This window comes from Cnephaeus nilssonii, assembly GCF_951640355.1.
Source record: "Cnephaeus nilssonii genome assembly, chromosome: 2".
NCBI lineage: Eukaryota > Metazoa > Chordata > Mammalia > Chiroptera > Vespertilionidae > Cnephaeus > Cnephaeus nilssonii.
In genome coordinates, this window is record NC_137073.1 from 6,311,137 (window position 1) to 6,336,235 (window position 25,099).

At 52.3% G+C, this 25,099-nt stretch overlaps 1 protein-coding gene across 1 annotated transcript in view; it reads right to left on the bottom strand.

Annotated features, from left to right (window-relative positions):
- COG7 (component of oligomeric golgi complex 7) overlaps positions 1 to 25,099 on the bottom strand; it is a 70,977-nt gene that overhangs the window by 2,711 nt on the left and 43,167 nt on the right. Inside the window, exons 9-15 of the mRNA XM_079785783.1 lie at positions 24,821 to 24,975; positions 18,490 to 18,606; positions 16,482 to 16,547; positions 11,560 to 11,746; positions 9,918 to 10,058; positions 4,451 to 4,534; positions 464 to 578 (exon numbers count right to left, since the gene is read on the bottom strand). Coding sequence (XP_079641909.1) covers positions 464 to 578; positions 4,451 to 4,534; positions 9,918 to 10,058; positions 11,560 to 11,746; positions 16,482 to 16,547; positions 18,490 to 18,606; positions 24,821 to 24,975 — 865 coding nt within the window. The remainder of the gene's footprint in view (positions 1 to 463; positions 579 to 4,450; positions 4,535 to 9,917; positions 10,059 to 11,559; positions 11,747 to 16,481; positions 16,548 to 18,489; positions 18,607 to 24,820; positions 24,976 to 25,099) is intronic.

Consider the following 25,099-nt stretch of genomic DNA (forward strand, 5'->3'; position numbering starts at 1 on the left):
TCTCTAAATTTTTTAAACTTAAAAAGCATATTTAGCAAATAGATAAAAATAAAAAACGCTTCTATAACCTCACAGCCTTCCATGACTATTACAGACATTTTGGTGTACACATATTTTTTACATACAATAGAGAAATGTGTTCCTATAAAACATTTCAGATAACACAGGAGTAGAGTAAAAAGCAAGCACTGCTCCTCCCACTCCCCGCTGACACACACACACTCTGAGACCTGTTCCCACCGTTTCACATGCCTGTGTACGTGTGCAAATACACAGGACTTGGTTTTTCAAAGCACAAGTGAAAGGAACTGTGTTATTGTGCACACCCCACTCTTTCTCAGTCACTGTTTGACCCTCAGAAACCGTTTCGGCGGCCTGGGAGAGCTGTGTGGGACGCAGCCAGGGCGCCGAGCGGGCGTGTTCTCACGCAGCCAGGCCGCGCGCCCTCCCGCAGGTGTCTCACCTTGCTCGGGAGGAAACGGCAGCTTTCCTGCGTGCAGCGCCAGCTCCAAGGCCGAGTCCTCCTGAGTCACAAACGGCTCCAGGTTCAGGGGAAGGGACATGATATACTGCCCGATCTGAAACAGAGGCACACAGGTGACTTCAGGAGGCACACCGGCGTGAAGACAAATAACGGACAGACACACTGCTACCCCTGGGCAGCCCCAGGCCAAGCCCTCCTGTGTGTGCTAACACCGCGCCTGGCCACACCTTCAACACCAGGGCGGTGTGCAGCAGGGCCGACCCGTCCTCCTCCCTGGGGGCCTCAGTATTTCTGGAACATGCTCAGCACACGCTCTCCTCCAATGCGGTAACGGACGCCGACGTGCTCTGGACACCTTACAGCACGTGTGTCAACACCAGTAATAACGCCCGCAGACGAAAACCAGGAAGACACTGTCCACAAGCGCATGGCCAGCAAGCCCTGCCCAGATCTGGACCACAGCCTCTGCCTTCTGGGCGATTTAAACAGGCGAAGGAGTCATTGTTTTTTTTTTGGGGGGGGGGAAGCCATTTATGATTATAAATTAATTTGAAGGGAAAACTATATTGTTTTCATAATACAAACCCTAGGAAATACAGACAAAGCCTTCCTGGCCGGTGGGGAATTGGAAGAGGTAAGAGGTGAGGCTCTAAGACCTTTGGGACAAGCCGTAAGTAAGGAGCACAGTGCCTGTCAGGCGTTCGTCAGGTGCAGGTGGCGGTCATGGTGAATACGTATAGACACCCGTTTCCATGACTACTCAGACCTGTTGTGTGTGTTAAGATAAGTATAACATAAGGTCGATTTCCAGGTTATGACAACACTAGAGGCCCAGTGCACAAAAATCGTGCGGGGGGGGGGGGGTGTCTCTCAGCCCAGGCTGCACCCTCTCCAATCTGGGACCCCTCGAGGGATGTCCGACTGCCCATTTAGGCCCATCCCGGTAGGATCGGGCCTAGATGGGCAGTCATAGACATCCCTTTCACAATCCAGGACTGCTGGCTCCCAACTGCTCACCTGCCTGCCTTCCAGATTGCCCCTAACCACTTCTGCCTGCCAGCCTGATCACCCCCTAACCACTCCCCTGCCAGCCTGATTGATGCCTAACTGCTCCCCTATCAGCCTGTTTGCCCCTAACTGCCCTCCCCTGCAGGCCTGGTCACCCCCAACTGCTCTCCCCTGCAGGCCTGGGTCCCCCCAACTGCCCTTCCCTGCAGGCCCAGTCACCCCCAACTCCCCTCCTCTGCCAGCCTGGTCACCCCTAACTGCCCTCTCCTGCAGGCTTGATCGCCCCCAACTGCCCTCCCTTGCAGGCCTGGTCCCTCCCAATTGCCCTCCCCTGCTGGCCTGATCGCCCACAACTGCCCTCCCTTGCAGGCATGGTCCCTCCCAACTCCCCTCCCCTACTGGCTATCTTGTGGTGGCCATCTTGTGTCCACATGGGGGCAGCCATCTTTGTCCACATGGGGGCAGCAATCTTGTGTGTTGGAGTGGTGGTCAATCTGCATATTACTCTTTTATTAGATAGGATAGAGGCTTGGTGCATGGGTGGGGGCCAGCTGGTTTGCCCTGAAGGGTGTCCCAGATCAGGGTGCGGGTTCCCTTCGGGCGTGGGGCGGCCTGGGCGAGGGGCCTGTGGTGGTTTGCAGGCCGGCCACACCCCCCGGCGACCCAAGCAGAGGCCCTGGTATCTGGGACTTATTTATCTTCTATAATTGAAACTTTGTAGCCTTGAGCGGAGCCAAGCCTCCTGCTCGCTCCATGGCCGCAGCCATTTTTGTTGGGATTTATTTATCTTCTATAATTGAAACTTTGTGGCCTTGAGTGGAGGCCTAGGCCGGCCAGGGTGTGCGGAAAGCTTGGCTTCCTCCATTACCGGGAAAACCCAAGCCTCCTGCTCGCTCCATGAATGCAGCCATCTTGGTTGGGTTAATTTGCATACTTGCTCCTGATTGGCTGGTGGGTGTGGCTTTGTGTGTGTGGCGGAGGTACGGTCAATTTGCATATTACCCTTTTATTAGATAGGATGATATTATATTTTAACAAGGTCTGTGAGCCTATTGTTGCTTGTTTTGGCTCCCTATTCATTCCAGACACTCGTCTCCACTGAGAGTTAACAGGAACTCTAAAAGCTAAGGTCTGAGGGCTCTCCACCTGGCCTCACACGTACCTACCCAGCGGCAGGGCCTCCTGAGAGCACGGCCTCCGGAAGTTAACACAGACTCCAAAACCTACCCACCCCAGGGACCACATGCCGACTACACCCTTACCCCCAACACTGCCCGTGGCTGGCTGCAGTGAGCCTACCCGTCCGTGGTCCATCCTGCTAACAAAACCCCGACAGTCTGGCCTCCCTCTAAAGGGTCGCAGTGTTTTCCCCGTTCACTTACTGAGTATGGTTTTTAACAGGAACCGGAAAGTGGCCTCTTAGCTCACTAATAACAACCACTGTAACTTCTGCTTGAAAATTACAGCAGATCCCTTACTTTCCACAAGGTCACAGCAAGAGAAGGTGCTGATTTCCGGGACCGGGATTCTCCCCTCAGCAAGCACTTAGTCCCACTCAGCAAGCATTTCCTGAACCCCTGCTGTGTGCAGACCCCAGGCATGTTCTGTGCTTGGTGCACCGTTCACTGGTAGCCATACCTTTGGCTAAATTCACAGACCCAGTTTTATTCAAAATAAAACATCACCCTTCTCCCTTGCATCCGCGTCACCTTTAAGTTTTTCACAGCGTTTTCTCGATTCACCCCTTTGGAATGCTCCCATAGTTCCGCATAGGTGAGGGCATTCACCAAAGAGGCAGGTCCTTTCGTTATAAAATTTCAATCATCTGACATCTCAAATTTTAATTCCTCGGCCTTCGGCTGTGGGCTTGCTGTGGTTCTGAGACTCCCCGAGTCCAGCTTTCTCACAGGAGCTCTGTCCGTATTACCTCTGGAAATCCCTGTGGAAAGCGATGCTCACCATGGCACGCACTCGCAAGCTCTCCTGCTTCCTGAGCGGGTAGCTCAGCGGCTCGGGAGGAACGAAGAGCTCCACCACTGCATGGCCTGGGGTAGCTCACCCTGCCAGGGCCGGGCTCCTTCACCTCTGGGACGAGGAGGAGCTCTCACTCACTTTGACGGCCGTGGCGAGGATGGAACTAATACTGTGAGATACACGCACGAAGCACCCGGCGTCCTACCCAAGCGCGTGGAGAAATGGCCTCCAGCCCGCTCCCGCCCCACAGCCCCGGGCTGGCCGGACACTGCTGCCCGCCCGCTCGCTGTGCACCACCTCACGCACCAACCTGCACCCAGCACGCGCCTGCGCAGTGTGTGCCTGATGGGGGCTCCTTCCACCCGGGTCCAGCAGGAGGCAGGCCGGGCCTGGAAACGCAGCCCAGCCTCCTCCTCCTCTACACCTCTGAGATCAGTAACTAACGCTGCTTTCCGCAACATGGTGTCCGGTATTGGTTTTTACCGTAACGCGTATGTCTCGATTCTGAAAATGAGATCGCTCCCACTGGTTGTACAGACCAACCACATCCTAAGTGTCACAGAGCAGGAAATCGGGTGACACCCTGGAAAACAGGACAATGGCTGCCACCCGGGACTCACGCACGCCCAGTGGACAGAGGGGGATGCCGTCCTCCGCCAGTGGCGTCACCAACGCCTAACGCACAGCCTCTACTTTAAAAGTGCAGTGTGTCTACAACAGTCATAGCTCCTGTGGGGGAGGGGTCTAACGTGAGCGGGCGGCTCCCCAAATCCGACCTTCCCGCTGGACTCTGACGCCGCAGGTACTGACTCGCCTCCCGTTAGGGAGGTGGGGGAGGGGAGGCAGCGTGACCGGTTCGGAAACCGGCGTGTTTCCCAGCTGGTTTCCTTAAAGTCCTGGACATGGATGGCCCGGAATCAAAACCCAAGGGGAGGCCTGAAAGGAGGCTGTGCCACCACCGGGAGAAGCACAGGCGGCTCTTACGTTGCTGATGTACTCCAGGGGCGTGAGGCTGAAGGTGGGCAGGGCGTCCGTCAGGGTCTCTCCAATGCCCGCGGTGCTCCAGCTCTGGGGGGAGAGGAGGTCACTGTCAGCACAGGCAGCGCTGGAGAGGGAGGGCCCCGAGGGCGGAGGGCGTGTTCCCACAGGCCTCACCTGCTCAGAGCTGGCAGACCGGGGACTTCCCTTCTTTAAACCATGACCTTGAAGCCCTCACAGAGGAACGCACCCTCTCGCCCTCTGCATGCCTGCGGAGCCACGAAAGAGGGCTCCCACCTCCTCCGCTGGATTATTCCGTGGGAGCCAAGGCCTTCTTTCTCCCTCGGAACGTGAAGTGAATTGGCTTCTGCTCTGAGATTTTCTACTGGGTGGGGCAACAGGCCCAAAGTGGCTGGGCACAGGTAGCCTCACTAACTCCTGGGTCTCCGGCGCTCTGAAAAGGCTAGGACACCCCAAGTCTGCCTCAGCAACCACATCCGGGAGGGAGGCTTGGGAAGCCCTTTCTGGCTGCAGGAATACCCAACCACAGTCGCCAATACACTGCTCAGCTGGAGCTCCTGCTCTCACTTCTCCCCGCCTTCTGGGCCCAGTCCTCAGCTGGTTGAGAACTCAGAGCGGAGGGAAGGCATGCCGTCCCCACCCCTGCTGCCGTCCTCTGTGTGAGCCGTCTGGGCCGACCTCGGCACCAACACATCCTCCCTCATCACTCAAAGTGGGGATGTCTACAGTGTCGCTGCGTGAGCCCTCTCACGTTCCCCAGAGTTAGGCAAATCGCCGGCACACACACGGTTACAGAGCTCAGCTTGGCACACCCTCACACGTAAATCTAGTTTCTTCATTCCACCTGAGTCACCCTAAAGCCGGCCTGGAAAACAAGGCCGCTCTGGCTGACTCCTGGAGTGGCTCCCGAGGTCACGCTGCGGCTCTCCGTGCCACCTGATGCCGGTCCGGTGGCCTGATCCTTAAGTAGCGTTCTGGGAAGGTAGTGACCACATCCACCTGGCTTCCGCCCAAGCTCAGCCGCCGTCCCCCGTGCTCTCTAGCACATGATCTGCCTCGTTCTCTTCACTCTAGACCAGTTCTTCTCTTCCTCTCCCCGCCCTACAATTCCCTAAACTCGTGTTCTTGCTGAGAACCCTCACTTTCATTTCCAAATGTCCTCCCACCCCACTGAGAAGGAACACCCGGTCACCCACAAGTACCAAGTGCCTGTGACGTGCTAGGCTTTGCAGAGAGCAAAGAAATCGCCCCGCACGCATCCACTCCGGCTCCCTCTTCAGGAGGTCTCTGGCAGATGCAATAAATGTTCAGAGAAGCAAGAGCTGAGAGCGACTGGAGAAGGGCGGGCCACAGGATGCGTGAGGTGACGAGAGGCTAGAAGGAGAACGCCAGGCTAAGAGAAGGCTTTACCTTAGAGAAATACATTGCAAAGGGCGGGGGGAGAGAAACAGAGAAAAGCAGAGCTGGCAGACACGGAAGGGAATGCACAGAGCAGAAGAGGCGTGTTTTGGGGGGCGATGTGGACTGGGTGGCTAGCTGACCATGTGGAAGCAGGTGCTGAGGACATGGAGTCAGGGTCCTCTTCTCTATTTTGCACATGTGTGAACATCTCCTTAATGAAACGTCTTTCAGTAGACTGTCATCCTGCCCTGGGAGCTCAGAAAGAGTTTTGGGTGGCGAGAGAGAAATTAGAGCAAAGCTTTATGAAGATTAATGCAGCAGCTCTGAGGAGGACAGCGTGGGAGGCAGAGAGAAAGCTCAAGAAACAGCTCAAGGCGATGAGGCCTGGACCAGGGCAGTGGCCCTGGGAACAGATGGGAACCACACTTAAACAGAAGGACAGCCCCGGCCAGCGTGCTCCGTGGTTAGAATGCAGGCCTGTGCACCAAGGGGTCAGAGTTGAATCCCAGTCAAGGGCACATACCTGGGTTGCAGGTTCATGCCCAGACCACTGTCAGGGTGCTTGCAGCAGGCAACCAATCAATGGGTCTCTCTCACATTGATGTTTCTCTCTCTCCCTCTTCCTCCTTCCCTCCCTTCCACTGTCTCTAAAAAAGCAGGCAGAGAAGGTGGTCTTGAAGAGGGCAATTGGGAAATGCTGGAAGTTATTTTTTAATTGTTCAAAATTTATTTAAAACTAGAGGCCCAGTGCATGAAATTCGTGCAAGGGGGAGAGGGGGGTACCCTAAGCCAGGCCTGCACCCTCTCACAATCCGGAACCCCTCGGACATCCCTCTCACAATCTGGGACTACTGGCTCCTAACTGCCTTCCTGCCTGATCGCCCCAACCACCTTTGCCTGCCTGCCTGATCGCCCCTAACCACTCACCTGCCTGCCTCATCGCCCCTAACCACTCTGCCTGCCTGCCTGATCACCCCTAACCCCGCTGCCTGCCTGCCTGATCGCCCCCACAACCACTCACCTGCCTGCCTGATCGCCCCTAACTGCCTCTGCCTGCCTGCCTGATCACCCCTAACCCCTCTGCCTGCCTGCCTGATTGCTCCTAACCACTCTGCCTGCCTGCCTGATTGCTCCTAACCCCTCTGCCTGCCTGCCTGATCGCCCCTAACTGCTCACCTGCCTGCCTATTGCCCCTAACCGCCTCTGCCTCGGCCCCCACCACTGCAGCTTTGTCCAGAAGAACGTCTGGAATGACATCCGGAAGGTCGTTCAGTTGTCCGGACTAATTAGCATGTTACACTTTTATTATTATAGATTTCCTTCAAATGGGTTTTCTATCCATCTGTTACCAGGTAATACAGCTAAACCTCAACAATCTATTTTGCAATGGAATAGAGTGTGGGTTTATATTCCTGTCATGTAAAAGGGTGGTACAATTGACCAGCAAACATTAAAAACAAACATTCAATGACCAGGGTTTAATTTTCAAATCCTTAAAACCAGAGTGTTTGCCTCTGTGCCGTGCTTCCGTGCTGGCACAGGCGGAGAGCGCCTGTCTCCACGCCCACGCCAGAGGCGCTGTGCTGAAGGCCAACCAAGGCCAGAGCCCAGCAGCCCAGAAGCAATCCCAGCCATGAGCTCAGATGCAGAGGGGGAGGGCAGGTGGGAACTCCACACCCGGCTCCATGGAGAGCTAAGATGGAGAATGAAGATTTCAGAACAGAAGGTCAAGGTTTTCCTCTTTTCCCAATAAAAATAACAAAGGAGCCAAGCCTGGAGGGAGGGAGGGAGCCAGGAGCTGTGAGGATGCTGACCCTCAGCTCTCAGGGCAGGTGAACCAGTGTCAACACCTGTCTAAATGGAAGTGTGAGCTCTGGCCGATGTGGCTCGGTTGGCTGGGTGTCACCCTGTGCCCTGAGAGGCTCCAGTTCGGTTCCTGGTCAGGGCACATGCCCGGGTTATGCATTCATCTCCGGTCAGGCTGTGCATGGGAGGCAACTGATCAATGTTTTTCTCTCTCGCGCTCGCTCGCTCTCTCTCTCTCCCTTCCTCTCTCTCTTTCTCAAATCAATAAAAACACAGAAATAAATAAAATAAAATGGCAGCATGATCAGCAAAGACAATGACTTCAATCTCTAATAGTTTTCATAATCTTTTTTTCCTTAACCTTGGAGAGATCTGGGAACTAATTTCTTTTTTTCTTTTTTTTTTTTTTTTTGTTAATCCTCTCCCAAGGATGTTTTTTCCCACTGATTTTAGAGGGGGTGAAAGGAGGGAAGAGGAGAGAGAAACATCAATGTGAGGGACACAGCAACTGGTTGCCTCCTGCATGTGCCCCTACGGTGTCTGGGGATGAACCCCACAACTCAAGTACGTGCTCTTGACCAGGACTCGAATCTGTGACCCTTCAGTTCACAGGCCGACCCTCTAACCACTGAGCATACCGGCTAGGGCTTGGAACTAATTTCTTTTGCAATGAAGAAACTAGTATCTCAAATTTAAACATACCTTTGGTTTCCTTTATCTTCTTTTTCTAGTTAAATTCAAATAAAATTATATGGTGTATGTTTTATTTTTTTAAAACAGCCTAGCTGTCCAATTGCCCTTTCTCCTGTGGTGCCGTGCGCCTCTGACGTGGGCAGGCATGGGAAGAAGTCTGGGTGGACGCACAAACGTTCACACTGCTTATTGCTAGGTGTTTGTTTTTTCCTTCACACCTTCCTTTATTGCTTAATTTCTAAAAGTAAATGTAGGTATTTTTAAATTCTCATTCCTCTTAAAAAATGAGAGCCACAGAAAGAAAGAAAGCCACCCCTTGTGAAGCATCATCTACTCATTTCGCGGCCGCTGTGCTCAATTCTATCACATACAAAACTTTTCCTGACCCTTACGAATCTGTACGGTGAGGATTACTGTGTCCCCATTTCAAAGATGAGGAATGAGGTCACAGGAAGTAGCAGCCTCAGCCCTGTGACCCAATGCCATGCACGCACGGCAGTGGCCAGGGATAGATAGCACTGGTCATCGACACCCCTTCCCCGGCACTGTGACGGCCTGGCTCTGCCAACCTCACCCCGCCCCAACCATGCAAGCACTGTGCAGTCTGGCTGGAGCAGGTGTCATGGCATTTTGCATAGACAAATCATCTTTAAAATCACAGAATTCCAGGGGTAGGAAGAACCCTGAAATCGTGTACCGGTAGTTCAACCAGGTCCTTTTACAGATGGAGACTGTGAGATGCCGAGAGGGGCTGAGACTTGCCAAGGTCACACAGTGACCTTGCTGCCCGGCCTGTATGCTTTCAAGGAGGCAGCGGAAAGCCAAGAACTTGTAATGGTGTCAAACTCATTCTGTTGCTTCCTAAAAGGATGCCCGCGTCATTAAATCACCATAACTGGATTTTTCCCAAAGGCTGTGTTTTAGAAAAAGCCGAATCCTAACAGAATTGAGGGGACAGTGAGAGATTAAGCAGGGAATGGTCCCAGGAACCCAAAAGGAAAGCGATGAGCTCAGGACCAGGGAGGACTGCGCCAGGAGAGAAATACGCCTGGTGGGCAATTCCTGGAGAAGGAAGCGGGACAACAGGAGAGAAGCGAGGGGAGGGAAGGACGGTCAGGAGGAACGGCCTCTGGGCAGAGGAGAGCCCTTCCAGCCCCTCCAGCCCCCAGGTCGAATCTGGGGGGCAGTCTCCTGAGTGAAGTCCCAGAACCAACCCTCCCGAAAGGTCCGCGGCGAGATGAAAACCATCTCACAAGACACTTAGCTCCTCTGACCTGCCCAACCCAGCCAGGGGCCCGGGCTCCCTATCCCCGCGGAGGGCACAGCCACGCTGCTGGAGGCTGAAGTTAATCAAGCAAGAGTAATCACCCCAGAAACAGCCTGGAAACACAGCATCACGGTGACCGCAATTAAGATCAGGAATTCTTGCCCAGCAGGGAGCTGCCTCTGTGCAGGGGGACTGCTTGCTCTGGGGCGCAACGCAGGCCCCCCTGAAGCTTTGGGGAGCAGGGAGAATGTTCCTGGGAAGGAGGCAGGGCGGTTGGAAACTCACTTCCATCTTGGGAATGAGCAGCAGCTGCTGTTTGATGCGCAGGAAAACTGAGTCGAAGGCCAGCTCGTGGGCCTGCTGGTTGAGCCGAGTCAGGGCTGCCCGGGAGGCAGACAGCAGGTTGTGGTTGCTCGACCCTTTCTCCTAAGAACAGAACACGCAAAAGGCACTTTGTCAGGCCCGGATCCAGCCCAGGTTACTGGCTAGTTACACATTCTGAAAAGTCACCGAGAGGAAAACAGTGAGGGGGTTCCCAAAGCAGGACCCCTGGGGCACCGGCCCCATTAGGAAGACACGGCTCCACCCCAGAACTACTGACTTGGAATCAGCAGCGTGCTGGAGCCCAGCAATCATTTTAAATCACTTTTCCAGGTGATTCTGACGCAGCTGAGCTAACCCGAGTTCGTGGGCTGGCAGTTCAGGAAAAACTGACCTGTGACTGTCCCTCAGGGATAAAGGAACAGGGAAAACCCGATCAGAAGTGTCATGTATAGACCAGAGTGATGGACGAAGCCCTGACCCCAGCGAGGGCAGGTCAGTTACACTGGGCTGTACGCCAGAGCGTGCACAACTGCGCAAGCCCCAGGAATTCCATCAGCCTGAGAGAGTGCGGAGATGGAGAATGGAGCCTTCGTTTTGCCATTATAAATGAACCGATTACAAGCAGCAGAAATAAATCAGATCAGCAATAAAGATAAGCGGAGCTGCTGTGCCCTAACCACAGAAGCAGATGACTGACCTGCAGAACTGCTTGAACAAGGGTTTCTCACGCTCCAGTGCAGTCAGCCTGTGGGCCAGGGTGCAGGGACCGGAGCGGGGCCGGAGAGGGGAGGGGGGGCGGGGGGGGGGCAGTGGAAGCACCCTGCAGTCTCCCAGAGCCTGAGGCCCGTCAGGATATTCCAGATTGCGCTCGGTGCTGCAGGAGCCATGTCTCCTCCGCCTCTTACTGAGAGATGAGCTTCAAACCCTTCCGTGGTGCGGGGTGGGGGGCGGGGGGAAGAGATGATGCTGGGATGCCTGTGGCCTTCTGGGAACCTGGGGCTCATTCGCAGGAAGCTGTGCGACTCATTCCATTTGTTGGGAGGTCCTTCTATCCCTGGGCCCCAAGGGTTTAAGCTCCAAGGCAAGGGCAGCTTTGTGGTAGACACACTGAGACTCTGAAGGGCCAGGGAGCAGGGCACTGCCCCGTCCTCATTTGCCTCCTGCAGGAACGTGCACCGAAGGAGCGAGCGGCCTGGTCCTCTCCGGGAAGAGGCACCACGCCACCGCGTGCTGGGCTGGAGCCCACCGCTCCGGGCCCCGCCCACCGCAGGCAGTTCACCTTGCGGTCCCCCTGCCACTCAGTAAAAGGGGACCAGGAGCTGCTGAAGGCTCAACACTGGAGGGAAGGACAGCAAGCCGCAGATCGAAAGCCACCTGCTCCAGCCTACCTTTGTCAGCACTAATGCTCCCACATCTATGTTGTAATTGGTTCCAACCCAGTCCAGTGCTGAGCCCCTCAAAGCCACGACATTATTGAGACAGAGATGTGGCAGCAGGACAGGCCCCGGCCCCACACCCACAGGGCCAGAAGCCAGGATCAGGGGAAGGTGAGTGACAATGGAACGCTTTCATGGGCAAGAATGCCATCAGGCTGGTCTCATACCTTGAGGGTGTAGAGCATTTCCATCAAGCTGGCGTACTCGGCAGGGCTGTCCTTCTGGAGGTAATTATATTCCTGCCACGGGTTCTTGGCAGAGCTCTTCCTGTCCGTCAGGATGCTGTCCTGAACCCCGCTCAGGCTCCGGGGGCTATAGGCGTCAGACAGGTACTTCCCGGCTGTGGACAGAATCCTGCAAGGACAGTGGGGAGCATGGCGCCCAGCTCTTTGTACGGAAGTGCCTTCTTGAAGCATTCAGACTGCTCCTTCCTCCACCCAGGATACCTAAGGCAGGTGGACTCAGGGCCATTTTATAAGGAAATGAAGGCGTCCGTCCCATTAGGAGTGCGCCGGCCGCAGGCGCACAGGAGACACCAGGTGTTGCTCTGTCCTGATGAACACTCCCTCCTCCAGAATATGCCGTCTTCCTAACAGCACGGCAGCTACAGGGCACGTCCCACTGCAATCGGGACCCCGGGCACTTTCTGCGTGGACCTTCCTTCCACATGCCCATCACTGGGTGGGCTAGTCAGAGCCCTGGGAGCCGCCAGCACCTCAGTCCCAGGGACGCTGGACAGGGCAGAGGGACGGCTGGTCCCGGAGAGCTGACAGCAGCAGCCTGCACGCCCCCCACGCAGGACTCGCCGTCACAGTGTCAGTGTCACTGACGTTCGCCTTTATGGTCTAGGTTCCCTGACTTCTGGGAGAAAGGAAAGGGCTCCCAGAGATTCTGTGATGGCCAACCCCGTGCTGCGGGGGAAGCTGGAGTTCTGTCTCCAACAGGATGACCTGCTGCAGGGACGCTGAAAAGCCTCCACTTGGTTTTGCCTTAGCCCAACTTTATCCTCCAGCCTACACACCTCACCGGGTGCCGAATGATACGAACATACGTAACCAGGAGAACAAGTATCGCCAGACATCCCAACGCGGCTAATCCCCGGCCCTCCCTGTCATTTCGTATGAAAAACACGGCTTTGGACACGCCGCTTTGGGGTTGCACTCCGCACTCTCCCCAAAAGATAAGGCCCGTGAGTTGCCAAGAAACGAGCGCGGTACTTGCACACCATCGCTGGGACAAGCCCCTCCGGAGGAGCCTCTGCACTGAGGGCGTCACCTGCCTGTGGCTTAGGCTCACGGGTCCTTCATCGGCCAAGCTGTGGCCGTCCCAGCCGCTGCCCTACTCCCGAGTCGTCTGGACCTCGGCAGCCTCCCTCCCTCCAGTCCTTCCACACTCCACTTGCTCTGTCCTCCTCTGGGTCAACAGAATGAGCTTTCCAAGTCACGCCTGGGCAGCCCTCAGTGCCCAGGACTCATCTCAACATGCCAAGGCGGGGCACCCAGGCCTTCCGTGGCCGGAGCCCTGGCAGCCCCTCATCATCCCCTCCAACCCACCCCACCCCACGCTTCCCACACGCACATGCCGTGCTCACCCTCAGCCCCAAATGCTGCCCTGCTCTGTGCACCTGGGGAACCCACTCCTCCTGCACACGCTGGCCCAGGGGCTTCTCGCTGCCACGTCCTTCCTGGCATGCCCCCCAAGGCACCCGCCTTCCGCTGCCTCGGCCCCTCGCTTCTCCCGTGGCTTTTATCATCTTGTCTCATTTCTATCCCACTAGAACAGTGATGGCGAACCTATGACACGCGTGTCAGCACTGACACGCGTAGCCATTTCTGATGACACGCGGCCGCTGAGGCGGCCGCATGCCGAGGATAAAACATTTGCTGCTCCTGAGGATGAAACATTTGTGAAATAATGTTTTTTCCTCAAAGTGACACACTACCCGAGTTATGCTCAGTTTTTTGGCAAAGTTTGACACACCAAGCTCAAAAGGTTGCCCATCACTGCACTAGAAGGTGAGGCTGTGCTTCAGCTCGGAGTCCCTAGCACCTCGCACAGTCCCCGCACATGGCAGGAGCTCAATAATTATCTCCTGCATGCCAGGTGGGCCCCGCATGGTGACAGGAGGTGGAGGCTGCGCGTCTCGCCCTCTGCAGGACTGGCAGCGGGGAGCTGGCCTCACCTGCCACCCGAGGTGAAGAGCAGCAGACGTGGTGGGGATGTTTCAAGGACTAGAGGTTATAGTTTAAAACGTCAGAATCGTGTGCTCTATAATAAAAACCAAACCTGATATTAAAAATTCTCAAATAAAATCGCTCCAAGCCCCAGAAGCTAAGGGCATCCCTGCCTGGCCTCTTCGTCCACAGACACTAGGCGATCTCCATTAGAGTCTGGTTTCCTGGCCTGTGTACTTACTAGTCCTGTGAGCTCAACCACATGAAATGACACTGGACTTCCTTTCTCATCAGAGAAACGCTCTCTCCTAACTGCAGTGGCTCTGAGCTACATCTTGGGACTGTGACTGAACACAGTCATTGCCCTTAAGCTCAGAGGTTAATGGGGGAGGCTAACATGGGCCCATGGAGGACTCACATTACAGTTCCATCTACTTCCTCAGTTCACTTCCTTTTCATGAAAAGTTGTTTCCCATCCCTCTGTCATGGCAACTTGAAGTTTAGATTAGATTCCCCAAACTCAATTGTCCCACGGAACTACCGCACAAAAACCTGCCCCTGGTGAAAACACCACTGCTCAAAGGAGGCGGCACCATGAAGGTGCAGGCGGGCCTGGGCAGGCCCACGCTCCGCACCTCAGCTGCCCTGTGTCAGAGAAATCCTCAGAAGATACGGAAGCCACCCAAGTGCCCACCAAGAGACGAGTAGATAAAAAAAAATTGTGGTACATGTATACAATGAAATATCACTCAGCCGTTAAAAAGATGAAATCTTACCATTTGCAACATGGATGGACCTAGAATGCATTATGCTAAGTGAAATCAGTCACAGAGCAAGACAAATACCATATGATTTCACTCATACATGGAATGTAAAGAAGAAAATAAACAAAACAGAAACAGGCTCACAGATACAGTGAGCAAACTTTCAAAGGGAGAGGATTTGGGGAACTGGGTGATAAAGGTGAAGGGATTAGGAAGTACAGATCGGTAGTTACACATCAGTCATGGGATGTAAGCACAGGATAGGAAATACAGTCAATAATATTGTCATCAGTATGTATGGTGACAGGTGGGCACTGGGAATACCCGGGGGAAGACTTCGTAAAGTACATGATTATCTAACCACTATGCTGTGCACCTGAAACCAATATAAAGTAATACTGAGCCCTGACCGGTTTGGCTCAGTGGACAGAGCGCCGGCCTGAGGACTGAAAGGTCCCAGGTTCGATTCCGGTCAAGGGCATGTACCTTGGTTGCAGGCACATCCCCAGTAGGAGGTGTGCAGGAGGCAGCTGATCGATGTTTCTCTCTCATCGATGTTTCTAACTCTCTATCCCTCTCCCTTCCTCTCTGTAAAAAATTAATAAAATATATATTTTTTTAAAAAAAGTAATACTGAATATAAACTGGAGTTGAAAAATAAAATGTTTTTAAAGAGAGGGAAATCCCTCACATGACACCCAACTTGGTCCTGCTGTCCCAACCCATAAATCACAAAAAGACCCCCTCCTGCAAGGAAGTGGCTCTAGCCATTCTTCCCCTGGGTAACCAGTGTTTCCAGCGCCTGCCGCTGCCACCGGGGAGGGTCCTTGCTCCGAGTCTGGGCTCTTCGGGTGAGGCTGGCAGGGAGGTAAGATACGCTGTGTGGGCGCTGCCACACGCACGGCCTCCCTGACGGGAGCACAGATGGTGACTGTCGCGCTTTTCCCTGTCCAGGCTCCGTGCTTCCAACGTGATGCCAGCTCTTACAGAGGCCCCTGGGCACCCCAGTCTGTTCTCCTCTCTCTCACACCAAAGCTTGAGCCAGGCTTTCAAGCCCTCAGCTCATCCTTTACCTATCATGGCCCCATCATCTTCCTAACCAGATCCTTCCCTAGCCTTCAGAATGCACTATTCGCCTTCATTAAGAAATTGAGGAGCCTGGCTGGGTGGCTCACTGGTTGAAGCATCTTCCCAGACACCAAGAGGTTGGGGTGTGGAGGAGGCAGCCATCAGTGGTTCTCTCTCATCACTGATGTTTCTATCTTTCTCTCCCTTGGGCAATAAAAACATCTTTAAATATACATGTATACATATAATCTCCTCCGGTGAGGATTAAAAAGATTAAGGAAAGTGTGTGTTCTGATGTGCAGAGCTGAGTACAAGGGCAGACACTAGTCTGTGAGAACAGGCAGCGCGAGTGAGTCGGTCACACGCTCTGGATGGCTCAGCTGATGCCCAATTCAAACCACTGCCTCACCATTGTATCACCTCAGACACAGCTATTTCTGTAAATAACTCCTTTTACTTACGAAGTTATTACCTGTGCCAAATTCTATGGAGCACTTGCGGGGACAATCAGCCTGAACGGTACACTGGGGCGACATAAGGCCCTGGTAAGTGTCAGAACAGAAAAAGGGCAAAGGGTCTTCTCCTAGGCCAACCCCAGAAACCCCCCATGGCGATGCACCCCCTTGGGCAGCACAGAATTCTGCTGCAGCACCCAGAAGGCAGGCTGGCTGGGTGACTCCTGATTTGGGAGGCTGACCCGGGGGACTTAGCACCACTTACAAACACCACTGCCATGGGTAAATTCATTTTCAGTCCCAATAACTGACTTACAAACAAGCAGTGGAACCCAGCCCATTCATAATTTGGAGACAACATGTACTGCTTCCTCATATAGGCTGAGACTTCCAAATTTAATCCAAATTATGCGACCATTGCCAAGTAGGTCAGAGCCTTGACCTTTTTGGGTGCTCAATAAATGTTTAATGATGACAACAATGACACCTTTTATCTGGGTACACACAGTCCTTGAACTCTGTGGCTTCAGATTTTACCATAAGCTGTTGCTGCTGTGTACTATGTGCTGCATGCTGTGTCAAGTTCTTCCCAGAAAGAACCCAGGGTCTCACCCCAGCTCTCGCCTACCTGTTTGCTAGCTGCTGCTCGAAGTCCCCACATTGCCTCAAGAGCTCTCCGCAGGTGGCTATTATCCTACACAAAACAGAAAGCACTTAAGTTCAAGTATCTGGAATGCCAACATTTACAGCACAAACATTGTCTCATTCATAAAAATTCTAACTATTCACTCCTTTGGTAGAATGCTGGGTTCTGGGAAAGCAAGTTAACCATTTGACAGCCTACCTGAAAGCTGCATTAGTTGGTGATTAACATAAAAGGTACATGACAGCCTCTTCTAATAGCCTAACGTCACAGGCCTCTCTGCTGAGAGTCACAGTTCTATCCAATGTGATCTCAAATAACTTTACATTTTCAACTACTCAGGTGCTTTTGGGCTTTGTCCTTGAGAAAATGGACTGAAAATACTCCATATCTAAAATTTAAAATCCACAGTTCATTATTTAATGTTTTTCAGATGCCTGCCATTTGTCAGGCATAGAAAATTATCTTGATACTAGAAAATTCTCTCTCTGTTCACATGAAAGGCAGAGATTAATCCACTTGTTTCTCAGAGATATATCCGAATGATCATCTGATTTGTATTTAACCATCTTAATTTGCAAGTAATTTTATGCTAGGCTCCTGAGTCCTTCAACACCAAACTATAACGCAGGACAAATCCAAGGATTAAAAACATCTTAAGTCTAGTTAACTTTTAACTTTCTAAAAGTGCCTGTCATCACCAGGCTATCTAGGCATTCCATCATAAGAAAGGTTCCTGAGAAAGTGAACAATTCCACTTGCCTCAGGTACAACGGAACAACCTGTACACAACCCTTTCTGGTATTCCAGGCCACACAGCTGACAGTGTACTGGTAGCATCTAGAGCACTAAATCTCATAAAAAACTTCAAGTCTAGATCGGAGCCCATGAGGGGATAACCCAAACGGTGCTGGGAGGTCCTGTATCCACTGTGACTCAGGGAGGCCTGGAGCTGCTCAGTGGGCACTGCATGAGGCCACGTGTCCCAGGCACCCTGCACACACCACCTCGGCCTCAGGTCAAGCAAGAAATGCAAGTGGGGAAAGAGCAGCTTCTCTTTTCAGAATGTATATCCAAGAAGAATGATTTTAAGGAAAAGAAATTTCTAGATTTCTTTTTATCTCAGCCTAATGGTATAGCTAGCCAGCCCCTGGGAATGGCAGAACCATAGCACAGCAGAGAACGTATGGCCGGTCTAACGGGGACTGTGGCCACCAACCCCAGTGGGTCCTGTCTTGGGGCAATGTGGGCCTGGTGCTGCCAGAGATTCCAATTGGTAAGTGACGTGAGGAATCTGGGTTATGTTAAATCAGGTTTTGCATTTAAATGTTAGCAACTAATCCAACACATTTAGTAATGCTGTGATCAAACCAAACATGTCCATAGGTCAGATCTGGCCACAGGCCAGCAATCTGCACTCTCTGGCTGGACATATCAATGGCCAAACTGATGAGGCTGCTGGGGCAACAGGAGTCTACCTACTGCCCACAGGCCACCCTGGCTATCTCAGGAGCTGGCTGTCAGCGACCGCTTGGGAGGGTCACCTCCGCCTTCCGGGGCACCCTCATGGCCAGCGCAGCCAGGCAGCACCGCCCGTCATCTAGCACCATGGCGCCAGACCCAGCAACAGGAGCCGGTGCTAGGCATCTGCCACAGTATAAGCTCTAAGCTCTTTCAGGTCTCTAAAAACTGTAGGCTAAGGGGGAGAAGATCTTAAACCAAATGTAAAAATTTAAGTCATCATAGGAGATGAGTTTATAAAGAACTTGTAAAAATATTTTTAAAGCAAGAGGAGTCTTTTTGGTGTTTGTCTAGTTGGGTTGGGTTTTTATTCATGACTTGTTTTTAGAGTCTCGAGTATTTGCTTTAAAAGAAATGCAGTAAAAGAGAAAAGAACGACCCATACGAACACATTTGTCATTTTATAGGCTACACTGCGCATGCCGATGCAGCCTGCATGAGGCACGTGCTCCAACTGCATCCCCCACGTCACCTAATGGAGTTCTGAAAGGCCGTCCAATCTTCTTGAAAAAGGGAGTTGGGAGGAATGTCATCCAGCTTGCACTTCTTGCGTATCGAGTGGAGAGTGCTGGTGAAGTCAGACACATACCTGTGGGGAAAGGAAACAGGGACAGGGCTGTGGTCATAACCTCCTCAGACCTACAGACTCCTGGGTCAGAGTCTGGACCAGTGCTAATGACCGTGAGAGCGCCTGCAGAGGCTCCTTCCCAAGGGCGAGACAGCTCGTAACCCTGCCACCCAGCGGTCTTCCCACCGGGCAGCAGCTTTAACAGCTGCTCGAGGGGAGGGGACAGCCCCGAAGACCACGGCTCTGGAGACCAGCCAGGTAAAAACCGAGGCAGGCAGATGACTCCCTTGTCCTAACACATGCATTCTTTGGAAGCTGGCTCAAAGAACTGTTTTAAACCTCATGGACCCACTACAACACCCAACTGTTACCTGGGATGCTATAAGGCAGTTGCCTGATGCCCAGGGGGTACTTTTGCTGCATTCTAACTTCTTGAATTTGGACTAAACAGCCATCTCCAAGACAGGAAGAGCCCGACTTCAATGGCACAATTACACCGGGTCCAAAGTTGGAATCCCCTTCCTCAGAGACTGTGCTGCCTGCTCCCACTGCACACCGCATCCTTCCTCCCGGCACCTAAGTAACATCAAGCCGCGTATTTAAGCTGTGCTCCATGTTTCTTGTTGTTAGACTAGGAGCTCTGGGAGGACAGGGGCTGTCCCACTGTAGCTCATAATCGTATTCCCAGGAATAGCACAGAGCTGGCACAAAGGAGACGCCAGCCCGGCCAGGGTAGCTCAGTGGTTGAGCATCGACCTATGAACCAGGTCACAGTTTGATTCCGGGTCAAGGGCACATGCCTGGGTTGTGGGCTCTATCCCCAGTGGGGGTGTGCAGGAGGCAACTAATCAATGATTCTCAGCATTGATATTTCTCTCTCTCTCTCCCCCTCTCCCTTACTCTCTGAAATCAATTAAAAAAATATATCCTATCTAATAATAGACAAATGTGCAAATTGACCATACCTCCGACACACCCACAAGCCACGCCCACGAGAAACGCCCACCATCCAATCAGAGTGAGTATGCAAATTAACCCAAACCAAGATGGCTACAGCCACAGAGAGCAAGGTTTCCTAGGTAACAGAGGAAGCCAAGCTTTCTGCCAGCCGTTGCAGGCCTAAGCCTCCACTCAAGCTACAAAGTTTCAATTATAAAAGGTAAACAAATTCAAACAAATGGCGGCAGAATGAAGCTTGATAGAGCAGGCCAGGGTTGCCGCCGGCAACAGGGGAAGCAAAGGTTTCCACACACCCTGGCCGGGCCCACCCGCTTAAGGCAACAAAGTTTCAATTATAACCCCAACACAAATGGCTAGAGGGCCTCGGAGGGAGCCCCAGGCTTGGCTCTGCTCCAGGCTACAAAGTTTCAATTGTAGAAGGAAAATAAATTCCAGATATCAGGGCCTCCGCTTGCGTTGCCAGGGAGCGTGGCCAGCCTGCAAACCACCACAGGCCCCTCGCTCAGGCTGCCCCACGCCCCAAGGGAACCCCACCCTGATCAGGGACACCCTTCAGGGCAAACCAGCTGGCCCCCACCCTTGTACCAGGCCTCTATCCTATCTAATAAAAGAGTACTATGCAGATTGATCATCACTGCAACACACAATATAGCTGCCCCCATATGGTCAAAGATCCTGCCCCCATGTGGACACAAGATGGCCACCACAAGATGGCCAGCAGGAGAGGGCAGTTGGGAGGCACCCAGCCTGCAAGGGAGGGCAGTTGAGAAGGACCAGGCCTGCAAGGGAGGGCAGTTGGAGGTGATCAACCCTGCAGGAGAAGGCAGTTAGGGGTAACCAGGCCGGCAGAGGAGGGAAGTTGGGGGCAAACAGGCTGGCAGCAGAGTGGTTAGGGGGTGATTAGGCTGGCAGGCAGAAGCGGTTAGGGGCAATCAGGAAAGCAGGCAGGCAAGCAGTTGGGAGCCAGCAGTCCTGGATTGTGAGAGGGATGTCCGACTGCCCGTTTAGGCCTGATCCCAGGGAACGGGCCTAAACGGGCAGTCGGACATCCCTTGAGGGGTCCCAGATTGGAGAGGGTACAGGCTGGGCTGAGGGACAACCCCCCTCCATGCACGAATTTCATGCACCGGGCCTCTAGTTTTAAAAAATAAAATAAAATAAAGGAGACACCAGAAATAAGCCCTGAATGAAGACTTGACTACAGGCCTGGGCAAGTACCTAGGTGTTTCTGAACCTGTCTCAAACAGCCTTACTCCTCACCACAGAGATCTCTCGGACCTCTGCCGACGGGCCCGTCTGCTCTCATTTGTCAGCAGCTTCATGATGGCCCCAGACCTCCAGCCTTCCCAAACCCTGGGCCTCGTGTTACAGCAGCGGTTCTCAACCACTAGCAGGGTCGCCTAAGGCCATCGGAAAACACAGATATTTACATTACAATTCATAACAGTAGCAAAATTACAGTTATGAAGTAGCAACGAAAATAATTTTATGGTTGGGGGTCACCACAACATGAGGAACTGTATTAAAGGGTCGTGGCATTAGGAAGGTTGAGAACCACTGTGTTACAGTATCTACTGGTCTCCATTATGTCATCTAAGACTGTTATCACAAAGTACCTCCCCACACACAAAATAAATACAGATTTAGAGAATTTTATTCTAAACAATAATTAAGAGCTAAAAGTAAACTGGCAGTATCAAGGTCATAAAGTATTTTAAAGAAATATCATGATACCTTAATTTCCTCATACTTTTATAGTTCCAAAATACATCTGACAAGAAAGCAAACTACTAAAACTTAATTACTGACTTAATTAAGTTACTTCAATGGCAAATATATGGCGACAGAATGAGACTTGACTGTGTGAACACACCATGCAATATATAGATGATGTATCATAGAAACGTACACTTGAAACCTATATAACCTTATTAACCAACATCACCCCAATCAATTCATAAATTTTTTAAAGAATTTCAAAATTTACGGCAAAGTGTTTTGTTGGAAGTTTTTAAAAATGGGCTTAGTGACGCCTTCTGAATTGCCTCCGAGTGTCATGATGCTAAAATAAATGAATCAACAGACAAGAATGACATGAACGCTGTGGGGTGTCGATTTTAAGGGACAGGTCTTAGCACATGCACAGGTGAGTGCTTGGCCTCGGGGGTGTGCTGAGCACACAGCTGGGAGCCAAGAGGCTCCCTGAAAACCTCTGGCACCTGTGGCAGCACAGGAACCCGTGCCTCTCCTGCTTCCCAGAGCGCAGGCTCCACTCTCGCAGTGAGGAGCGTGGAGACAACGGCCCGGCCCGGCCCGGCCCGAGGAGCGCGTCCATGTGCTGGAAAGAAAGGCCATCCCAGGAGCCAAGCAGCAGAAACCGCTTCCGCCCAGCCCGGCCCACAGCGGCCACGGCTGCCCCGTCCACGGCCTCCCCTTTACCATGGAGAGCCCCGAAACCCAGATCTTGACAGCACCTTCCCTTTCCACCAAGACAGGGACAGCTTTCTTGGGAAAGCAGCCCTCGGGAGGGTAAGGCTCCAGGACAACATGGCAAAGGATTGTTGAGGACTGTGCTTCAGCTGTAGGAGGCAGACAACTGTCACCACCCTGCGGCTCTGACAAACACCTAAGGATACGCACCCAACATGCGTGCTCTGCAGACGCGCAGATGACAGAGCCCTGGGGGTGGTGAGCAGACCAGTGCATCACCTCTGTCCCCAGCCTCCCCGTGCTCTCACAATCAGCATTCCCACGTGTCTCCACCATGTGAAAGCCACTGCCTTCGGGGCTCTAATGACACGCTTTCCCTGAACGGCCACTAGGAAAGGGGATGTTATCGCCCCCTCAGAGGAGACACCCAGACTCCCAGAGGTGCGCTTACCCACCCAAGGTCCCGACCAGTAAGTGTCAAAGCCAGGATCTGAGCCCAGGTGACCCCAACTCCAGAGCCCACGCTTCCATCACAGCTGTAAACCCCGAATTCTCCGACACCATATCAGCTGCTAAATTCGGCAGCATCACCCTGGTTCAAATTAGGCCAGCCTCCTCCTGTGCCCCTTTCGTGCTCCACCCTCCATACCCTGCCCTCTACTGAACATTGTCCCCCTCGAACCCTGCACAAGTCAGCTTCTCCCTGCGTCCCCGATTTTATAACATCAGCTGTCTTAGCAGCTTCAAAATCTCTCCTTCTAAGAGCAAGTGATCGGTTTCTGTTTGAAGTTCTAACACAGATGCGTGTTATTTTTTTAAAATAAAGTAGTCAAAATAACCAATAGTAGAACTAAGAGTAAAAGTGTCCCTAACAAGAGCCGGGAGAAGCAGGGCACGAAGGAGGACTGGCCTGAATCAGCTCCGCGCCTGGACATCCACGGCTGAGAAGCAAAACACACTGAAAGCCTGGAGGGCACAGGCGACTAAGAGCGAAATGTCCACAGCTCGTCACTCCTACCGAGAAGGCCTGAGAGTCAGCGGAAAGGAAGAGAGGAAGGCTTTCCATTTTTTATACCTTTTCTTTTTTTAAATTATTTTAAAGGCGTTATTTTTGTTTTACAGTAAAATTTCGAGATCTCAAATTCTTTCCATCCACCAAATCCCAGTTGGTGGCAGAGAAGAGGTCAAATTCTACTTGATTAACTTGTCGCCAGTGCTTCTCTTTCTACAGGAGCACCCTGGGCCCATCTGGTCGCACGTCCGTCTGTGAGCAGGACACGTCCTCGGCAGGACGTAGGCCGGTGCTGCGAGCGCCCTCAGGAGTGACGGGGAGCACAGGCCCAAGGACCCTCAGAGCTCCCGGGGTATGCTCAGTATTTCTGGAATGACAAGAGCTCCCTAAACGTTCAATATCAAACACCATTCAGTCCAATAAAAGGAATCACTTGAGACTGAAGGCGACTGGATTCCAAACAGGCCACGAGGCAGGCCTCCTGGAGAGCCCAAGAATGCACTTGTCTCCAAGCCAGAGGCTGCCTTCTCAGGGACCATCAGAGAATCCAACCTGACCCTGCTTTTTTCTAACTTGGCTTGATTTTAGTTTCCCCTTCTTTTCTTTCTTTCCACAGCTTTATTGTGATACGAGTCATACTGTGATATGACTCACTACCACACAGTACACCCACTTAAGGAGCACAATTCACCGGTTTTTAGTGCCGCCATCACCACAGTCGACTTCAGAACATGTTCACTGCACCAAAGACACCCCTTAACCTTTAGCAATCATCCCCCATCTCTCCCAAATGGTCCCCTCCCCCAGCACGAGGCAGCCACTGGTCTGTTTTCTGTCTCTCTAGGTTTGCCTATTTGGACATTTCTTGTGGATGGAATCGTGTAACGTGGGCCTTGTGGCTGGCTTCTTTCACTCAGCATGATGCTTACATATTTTTTATTTATTACCTAAGAAATATGTAAATGTATGTATGCTCCTTCTTAAAAAAACAGAAACTAAGAAATAAAACTAAATCCAGTATGACCACCACGCTAGTCCTTCCCCATCTCTCCAAAGATAACCAGTCTTTTGAGTTTGTTGTCTAACCTTCCACACATCGGGACTCAGCAAACTTTCTGTTACAGTCCAGATCTTTTAGGTTTTGAGAGTCACAGGTCTCTGTCCTAACTGCTCAACTCTACCTTCACAGGAGGAAGCAGTCACAGACCATAGGTAAGTGAAAGAGATGGTTGTGTCCCAATAAAACTTTATTTACAAAAACAGATGGCAGGCCAGATTTGGCTCATGAGCTGGAGTTTGCCAAACCTGACTTTACAGAAACATATAATGCATGTTAAAGTATTAAAAAAAAAATCCAGAACAGGGGATGGCACTGTGGTTTTGTACATGAAGTTGTACTAGAATACAGCCACACCCATTCATTTATGTGTCATCTACCTCTGCTCCCAGGATAGTAAGGCAGGTGTAATTCTTACCATCTGGCCCTTTACAGAAAAGGTTTCCCAAAACCTGATACAGAAAATAAACCCTAGATTGTGTATGTTCCTTTTACGTAAAGTAGGAGATTTTATGAATTATTCTGCAACTGGTTTTTATTCCAACAACGTTTTTGAGCTCTATCCATGTTGGTGCGTGTAGACACAATTCATACCTTAAGTGCTGCATAGAGTTCCCTGTGTGACTATACCACATCTCATGGAGCCATTGCCAACTCAATGGACATTCAGCTGCTGGAGTGCTCCAGGGTTCAAAGCAGGCATATGGGACACACACATTTACTGGGGCAGACACTGCCCTCCCATGTGGCGGCCCAGCCCCCACTCCCAGCCTTACTTGGCAAAGAGGGATTTCAGGGCTGTCAGCAGGCCGCAGGTCCCCAGGCCGTTGGTGAATCGGATACATCTGTCAACAGCTGCGGATGCCAGGCCGAAGAGCTTGCTCACAGAGTGGCTCAGCTCCTGCACGCAATCAATGACTTCCCCATGCTCCTGGACAGCAAATACGGACAAACATAAGCCACCTCAGACTTGAGAACAAATAAATAGACAACACTGAGACGGGTGTCTTCCAAGCCTCCTCATCCACGGTAACATCACTCAGCAGGGACATCAC